Here is an 8,820-nt window from a genome sequence, read left to right as displayed (position 1 = left end):
AGAAAGTTTTCTTAGTAGACAGGAGCCATCATTGGACTGCCTGCTTCAGATAGGAAACGCTGGCCTGCCAGGAACTCCTTTAATGACAAACGGAAATGGTTTGTAGCAAGGTCAGGGCTGAACAGCCATATGTACAGTTCCCACAGACAGATGCGTCTCTTCTGCATGTTTCCTATAAGTTATTTCTATTTTTAAGGATCAGCTGTTGTGTTGGAACGACCTGCAGTGCACTCCGAGCCACCTTTTCTGGGATTGTTATTCTTTATAACGTTTGCACCATTTAAAAGTTTAACTGTGATTACGAGTCTCGTCACTGTACTGTACTCTGTAAAATCAATTGCTTTTATGCCTTTCATCACAAGTCCCAGTTTACCCTGACTGCTCCTCTTATATTCCCAAGCACCTGTGCTGTTTCCACTCGGGTGCACCAAGAAGGCAGTGGGCACTGAGGGCACAAGCATTTAAAGATGATAGGTCAAAAAATTAATGTCTCACCGTGGCTGAATCGTTTGAGATATTAAAAATCCCTTTTCAATTTCTTGAGATCACATAGGCCCAGTTTGGTGGCGATCATAAGGATCTCCAAGTCGGAGTATATCAAATTCCATCGGGTGCGTTTTTTTTTTTTACAAACAACCCAAAAATAACTGATTTCCTGTTGAAAAGTAATAGTAGTAGTAATAAAATAACGTTATATTTTAAGATAGTAAGATTGATTTATGTTTGCTGTTTTAAAGTATATAGACAAAGAGAAAATATAAAAATGAATTCGGCTGATCAATGGTAATGGTGCTTGGCCGTAGATTTTGTTGTCCAACATTAATAAAAACTATAACAATCAACTTTTGTAAACTTTTTGAGGAAGAATAAATAGGTGGCAACATTCAGCATTTCTGCTTACAGTTTAGCAGCTCTCATGGAGAGGTTTTAAATATACCTTCCTTTAACAATGCTGATGGTAATGTGCTGAAGCAGTGTTGAAGGGTTCAGGAAATGTCTACAGACATGAGTATAAAAGGGTGTTCATTACTTGTTAATAGTTACAACACATATTTGTATAGTTATCATCGGGATCAATTCAATTATTTAAGAGTTACAGTTATTTATTGAAATCTCTAAGTTAAAACCTCAGCATTTTGAGACAGGTTGGTGTTTTAAAATAACACTTTTAAAACAGTGGTATGACATGAAAAAATACAATGGCTTTAAATAACAAGTTCTTTGGTCTAATTCATATAATCAACGCTAAAAATGTTAATAATATGTTGATATATGACTTAGGTTCACACACTATGGGCAATTTAGTAACGCCAAAATCAGTTGTGTTCCAGTTCACATTGTACTTTAAAGGGTGCTTCCTACTTGAAGTGCAGAAAATGTCATTTAAGGAAACATCCCTTGACAAAATCCGACAATTCGTAATGCCCTGCAACAACACCACTGATACCATTACAAAACATGTAATATTGAAATTGGCATAACACATGAATAAATCATTTGATTAGTTTACAAGATGTACAGAGAAATTATTATGTATTAAAAATTTTATGTATTAAAAATTATATATATATATATATATATATATATATATATATATATATATATAGCTTAAGACTTATATAGTTTTTATATATACCTATATACACCTATTATTTTATATATATATATATATATATATATATATATATATATATATATATAAAAACACATGCAGTATGTAAATACAGTATGCACAGTGTGTAAACACAGAAATGTTTACTTTGAACAGATTCCTGCTGTGACCACGTGACGGTGCGCGCGTGCGCAGCTCCACTCTGGTCGCTAAGCAACGCCGTATCAACCTCCAAACCTGAAGCAGCGTCTCGTGTTAAACCGCCACACACGGCTGTTAACCACTAATATGTCGTGTTAATGTGTTTACATGCGGCTATTCTGATATGAGATTTTATTATTTAGACCGCGGACTGGTGTGAGCTGCAGCCGTTACCTGCGCTGAAAAGAGGTAAGCTGTGCGTTAGCTAACATGCTAACCACCAGTACCAGTGATACACAGGATAGAACGGATGAGCGCTAGAAGCTAATGCTATGTGCTAACTAGATTAGATGAAATAAACAGAGTAGATGGATAGTGTGGGTTATACGTGTACTGTATTAGAGGAGCAGAGCTAAGTTAGCTAACTAAATAAACCAGCCGGGAAGCTAAGCAGCTCAACGGATTATTAGGGCTAAAATCTGCGCGAGGTAGAAAACGAAATATCGCGGGATTTGTGGACGAGTTATAAAGCCGACATTAATATAAACAGCATTATAAGAAGCAGTAATGCTAATGATGATGAAAAGCAAAGCTCAGCTCGTCCTGGACTGAGGTAAAAGATTTAAAGGTGCAGTAGACTGTACGATTTATTTTTATTATTATTTTTTCTTTTTTTCCCCTTTTTTACAAATACTACGAACGACATGTAAAACATACATAATTAAAAATGTATAGAGTTTAGACATGGTCGTAACAAAAGTATGTCAAGTATAATATATATAATATATATATATATATATATATATATATATATATATATATAAATAAAATAAAGACTTCCGGTTTGGAATACTTGTTTGTGTTTGGATGCACTTCCTGTCATTCATTTTTGTGAGAGGCGGGGCTTCATATATTTAAGCGTCATTCAAATCCTTTAATTTCTTGATTTAAATCAAGTTTTTTTAATAAACAACAATACAAATATTTGTCTACCCTGTGGTGTGGCTCTGGGAGCAGTTACAGTTAAGGCTCTGCGTTACTAATCAGGAGGTCTGAGGTTCAAATCCCTTCATGGTCTACCAAGCTGCCACTGTTGAGTTCTTGAGCATGACCTTTGACCCTTGACCCTGGCTGTGTACCGTTCCACAGTGTACTTTAAAGGGTGCTCCGTTCCACAGTGTACTTTAAAGGGTGCTCCTTACTTCCTGTACTAGGGAATGTACAAACTTCCACCATTTGAAACACTGTGCGACGTCACCAGCTTGAATGGTCGCGTCATCAAGTTTGTTACGTCACTGTACATGAGCAGTGTTGTATTTTCCAGACATTTCTTCAGTGTCCATTCGGCATTGTGTTGGTATGTTGCCCAGATAAATAAAATAGTTATAAGCCAATTGTGCCGTTTCAACTCGTTGCAGAACATTTTTATTTTATAGGAAAACTCACTAGTAAAGAAACTCGGATCGTCTTTCTGTGTTTCCGTTTTCGTTCCTGCCCCTTAATTAATTTAATTAATTTAAACAGTGCCCCGGTGAACGTTCTCAGGCTATTTGTAGTGATGCATTCTGGTCCACTTGTGTGAAATGAACCAAAGGGAAAAGTTTACAACTTTCCCCTTACAACTAATCCACTGATTCAGACTAGTGCATACGGTTACATGACTGAAAATGACGATTCTTACCTAATGCACAAAAATGCTGCTCAGTTTGGACACTCTGGGCATTTGCACATTAGGGTCACTGGATTGTTTTCCAAGAACACTTGATCCCAAAGTCTGGTTCATTTTGATTAGTGAACATAATCATTTCACGCTGGGGAATCGTAACCTAGTCTGTTTGAAGAGGTGGTCTCAGGCACAGGACAGTGTACTCACGGATTGAATCAGATATGGAAGCCAATCGTACCTGAGAACAAAAGTTGATCGCTGTTAGGATGTGACGTCATCCGTGCCGTCTGTCTCTTTCAAAATCTCAGCATGCATGTAGCATGTACCATTCTCATCCTCAGTGTAACACCCCCTTAGTGTGTGTTTAAGTTCAAGGATGTTACAGTTGTCTTAATTTTAAAGAGCAATGAATGAAATAAGAAATGCAGCATTAAAAGGTTAATTATACAGTATGGTATCATTTAAAACCAGCGACTGTAGCCAATCAGTAAAAGGCATGCTCACAAAGGACTAAACCTTTCTGGTTGTAGTTGACATTAATGCTTTTCTGACTTAGAGAAATTGGATTTTGAAAATTGTCCTGGTTTGTTAATGTGTTTTCGACGTAAGGGCCAAAGATCCCTTGGAATCTGGTCTCTTGGGGTAAAGACTATTATAAAGGATATTATTACAAACTGTCACAATGATTAATAAAAGTAATAATTTGATTGGAAAAAAGCCACTTGCATTACTCAACAATTCCTCGATGCGCCAACTGAAATAAACCATTACTTTCACAACCATTACATTATTTTTCTAAAAAAAAATATTGAATCGGTGACCATAAGAAGCCACAAGAATCATTAAGCCAAAAAAAGGACAGAATATTTTTAATAATAATTAAAGACTGACAGCTTTTAAGGAGGTTAAACTTGTAGGGCTTCTTAAATGTCTCATCTTACTTTAATAGCGATTAATTCGCCACATTTTATAAAATGTCATAACAATTATGAAATATAACATTGACTATCGATGAACAGTGTAGTGTAGGAGCAAGTCAGCAAAATGCTCCTTTCATTGCAGTTTGTGTCGTGTACAGCAGATGGCACTAATGTTACAACGTAAAAATCAGGTCTTAAATTCTGACACCAACCTGTCATGGTGGTGTGTTTATTTTATCGCTTTTTATGTCCTTGCCTGCCTTTGACTGAGTGTTTACAGGTGATGCACCACCAGCACACTGGTGCACCGCAGCTGAGCCCTTCTGAGCTTTGAACCTTTTCCTTTGAACAGAATCGCTGCCATCTAAATAATAAAAAAAGAAGAAAAAAAACAGGCGAATGGGGCTCTTCGACAAGCTTGCGGGATGGCTGGGCCTGAAGAAAAAGGAGGTGAACGTGCTTTGTCTGGGTCTGGACAACAGCGGAAAGACCACCATCATCAATCAGCTGAAGCCGTCCAATGTAACTGTCTCCCTCTTACACGCACACACACACACACACACACACACACATAAGATGAATGCAGGACATTACGTTATGCATTCACTTCTCACTACACTATAACATGTCTTGGCTGTTTTGTTTATGATTTTATTTTATTTATTTTTTTGGTTAAATAGGCTCAAACACAAGACATCGTCCCCACTATCGGCTTTAGTATAGAGAAATTCAAGACGTCAAGGTGAGCATGAGCGCTGTTTCTGTTTTCTGATTAGTTTTTATTATTATTATTATTATTAGACTGTATGTACTAACTAGCTTGTTGTTGTTGTTGTTTTTATAGTCTGTCATTCACAGTGTTTGACATGTCAGGCCAGGGCAGGTATAGAAACCTGTGGGAGCACTACTACAAGTAAGTGGAACTGCTGGTGCTGTCAGTCTAACAATAAACTATTCTGTCTGCATTATTCTGTCTCTTTCAACCCTGTGGTTCAGTCATGTACACCTGTGTCATTTCTCTAAATCTCCTGCCACTTATCCAATCTTTTATGTAGTAACATTAAAAGTTTAGATCCTTAACATTTCCAGAACTTAATTTTCTTTCTTTTAATTATTTTTTTACACGATTTGACCAGAGAAGGACAGGCCATCATATTTGTCATTGACAGCAGCGATAAGCTGAGAATGGTGGTTGCCAAAGAAGAGCTCGATACTCTCCTTAATCATCCTGGTAAATGATTAAGATCTTTTGTTTTAAAAAAAATTGTCCAGAAAAATTCAGACAAACAGATATTTGTTTGATAAAATTGTTAGCAGTAGTTGTTGTAGTAATTAAAGGTGTTCAATAAAACACTAGTAATCAATAGTGAAAGCTTTAATTATTGCTGTTTATAAGTTGTAGCAATATCATTAGTAGTTGTTAATGTATTTATAGCCATTCTTGTAGTAGTTATAATATCAATAGTAATAGCAGAGGTTTTTTTTGCAATAATTGAAGTTATAGTACGTTATATAGAGTAATAGAAGTTATAGTATGGTAATAGTAATGGTAGTCATGATAATAGTATTAGTTGTAGTAGTAAAAATAGTGGTAGTGGAAATAATACTCTTTTTTATGCTAGTAATATTTATTGAAAGTTGTAGTAGAATTATTAGTAATTATAATAGTATTAGTTTTGCAGTATTAGTAAGGGTAGTAACTAAAGCAGTAGTAGGTATTGATGTATTAGCAGCAGTCTGATCCTCGAAAATCGATGGCTTCCAACTTGCTGAAGAGAGGCATCTGTCTGTGGGAACTGTACACACAATCATCCACCAACACGGTACAGTCCTGACCATTTCTACGTGTTTAGGCTATGAAAGGAGTTCCTGGAAGGCCAGCGTTTAAAATCAATACAATTAAATTGAGAAAACTTTCTACCTTAGTGGTAGAAGCACTATTGAAACACTGAGATAAGTGCATTAAGTGTAGCAGGGGATTATATAGAGAGAAATAAAGTGAGTTTTTAATTCTCATAACTGTTCTGTTATTCTGTAAAATCAAAAGTTCCAGTTTGACCTGAACGCCCCTTGTAGATGGTAGTAGCAATAGTATTATTAGTTTTTAGAGTAATTACAGTAATAGTAATGGTTATAGTAGCAGTAATGTCTAAATGTTATAATGCTCTTCTTGTGTGTGTGTGTGTGTGTGTGTGTGTGTGTGTGTGTGTGTGTGTGTGTGTGTGTGCGTGCGTGTGCGCGCAGATATAAAACACAGGAGGATCCCCATCCTGTTCTTTGCTAATAAAATGGATCTAAGAGACGCTCTGTCCTCAGTAAAGGTCTCTCAGCTCCTCTGCCTGGAGAACATCAAAGATAAACCATGGCACATCTGGTAGGACAATTCGACCATGAACTTAAATTCAATCATATTTCTGGTGTTTCGTTCACAACAGCACTTGGAGTAACCAATAGGTTTTAGTATTGTATCACGTTCAAAGTGTTAATTTGTATAAAGTGTGCATGGATGTGTGTTTCAGTGCCAGTAATGCTGTCCAGGGGGAGGGTCTGCAGGAGGGAGTCGACTGGCTGCAAGGTACAGATTTCCTTTTTTTTCTTTTTAATAACACGAAACTTTTCTGTATATAAATCAACTGAATTAAATATAGTGTCAGGAATTATAATCATTGAAGGATTCATGCGTTTTCATTTTCATTTTTGTTTTACATCCATAGAACAATTTGCACTGTAAGTATTTATAATTAAACACACTTGTGGTGATGTAGTGAAGTGTTATCATAGATTAACTATTCTAAGCCATTTAAAGGAAATAAGAATGCAGCCCAGAGTGATCAATTATCTTCCAAACACTTTCCTTTAAAAGTTTTTTTGTTTTTTGTTCAGCCTTGTGTTTGCATCCTAGTCCGTGTTCGTTAGTGTTTACTGTCGTTATTGCCAGTCTGTCTGACTTCGCTGCTTTCTTTCCCTAAAATAGATCAAATCCGAACCATGAGAACATGAAACACTTGTAGAATCCAGGGAAGAAGAAAAAAAAACCATGTCACCGAATCCGCATCACAATCTGAACCTTCTTCGCAGCACCCGCTAAGCCGCCTGATCAGAAAGCGCAGTTTGGGAGTGTGAGATGCTTTAATTCTGTTGCACCAAACTTTTTTATTATTATTTATTTTGTTGCACCTTTTTAGCTTTTTTTTTTTTTGGCTAGATCACATTTTACAATATGTACTAGTGTGTTTAAAATGTAATAAATGTGCACATACAGTACACACATCATACCTCAGCTAAAAGCTGGCAAAAGTTTTATTATTTTTTTTAGCAATCCAAGTAAATAATCCACATACACATATAATATCACATATTTATTATGTCACATCAGATTAGCATCATTGTTTCAGAGCAGGGGATAATGTTCACATTATTGTAAGATGTTTAGGAGTCATTTCATTATGGTAACTTTAAAGTGTGATTTTTTTTGTTGTTGTTGTTGTTGTTGGTGTGTAGATAATGTTATAGCTTCCCAGACCTTTTATACCATAGCTTTACTTAATTTTATAATTCCAACCACAAACACACACACACACAAAAAAGATTATTTTTAGTGTAATGCATATAAATTCAGCTGTTCCTTATCCTGTAAAGAATTTAGTTTTCTACTCATTTTCTGTCTTGTACTGTGATTATAAAGAGTAAACTGTCTGTAAGCAAAGCTAATTCATGTCTGTGTAAAAGTTGATAATCATCTTGTATCTAGAGTATCCAGGAAAGTTTTGTTCATATTTGTGTACATAATTTTAACCCTAGCACAGACCCTGAGCTTGTGAGTGCACAGTTGTAAATACATGTTGTCTGTTTTCAGGTATAGCATGTGTGACAGGTAGTCCCCGCGCTTAACCCTGATTGGTCAGAAGTTTGTATCATATTAGTATAGCAGCACAGCTCGGACTCTAGGTCAGGCTGTAAAAAAAAATATATATATATATATATATATATATAAAGCTAATGTTAACATGTTGTCCTAATGTTATTGTATCCATAGCAACAAAAATAATAACAAACAGGGACTTCATAAAATAATGATAAACAAATTAAAAATAACATGCTCTTCAACAAAGTAACATTTTTGATCGTCGATATAGTAATACATTTCTCTGTGCCTTGTACCACATTGGCTTTGTATAACGTCACGCTCTAGTGTTATTCCTTACACAACAGCAGCTGTGACACTGGATCAGCTGCAGCTGCAACATCTCATACACAGGGACTTGTATGGCAGACGCTCCATGTAATTTAAGACAATTTAACCATCAGATTAAAAAGAAAACTTCAAAGTTTTCTGCCACAGGACAGAGAATTCCTTTTTTTTTAATTGTATTTACTTTAAAAGTAAGAAAAGACAGGCTGGTGAGAAAGACTATTAATAGCTGCTATAACAGAAGTGATAGAAACGAACTCCCTCTCTTAATATTTCACAATATTGACTG

General features: G+C 35.8%; 1 protein-coding gene across 2 annotated transcripts; it reads left to right on the top strand.

Annotated features, from left to right (window-relative positions):
- Positions 1 to 1,828: 1,828 nt before the first annotated feature.
- On the top strand, positions 1,829 to 8,050 carry arl6 (ADP-ribosylation factor-like 6). Of its 2 annotated transcripts, none has more exons than XM_053476542.1 (8): positions 1,829 to 2,002; positions 4,692 to 4,861; positions 5,020 to 5,081; positions 5,184 to 5,252; positions 5,476 to 5,570; positions 6,584 to 6,713; positions 6,859 to 6,914; positions 7,314 to 8,050. In XM_053476542.1, the coding sequence occupies exons 2-8, from the start codon at positions 4,739 to 4,741 to the stop codon at positions 7,337 to 7,339; spliced, it is 561 nt and encodes a 186-aa protein (XP_053332517.1). In that variant the 5' UTR covers positions 1,829 to 2,002; positions 4,692 to 4,738; the 3' UTR covers positions 7,340 to 8,050. The 2 variants fall into 2 exon arrangements, with proteins under 2 accessions (XP_053332517.1, XP_053332515.1); XM_053476540.1 differs by having other exon boundaries at positions 1,829 to 2,366.
- The last annotated feature ends 770 nt before the right edge of the window (positions 8,051 to 8,820 follow it).

This window comes from Clarias gariepinus, chromosome 18 (genome assembly GCF_024256425.1).
Source record: "Clarias gariepinus isolate MV-2021 ecotype Netherlands chromosome 18, CGAR_prim_01v2, whole genome shotgun sequence".
Lineage (NCBI taxonomy): Eukaryota > Metazoa > Chordata > Actinopteri > Siluriformes > Clariidae > Clarias > Clarias gariepinus.
This window is presented reverse-complemented; position numbering and strand designations above follow the sequence as displayed.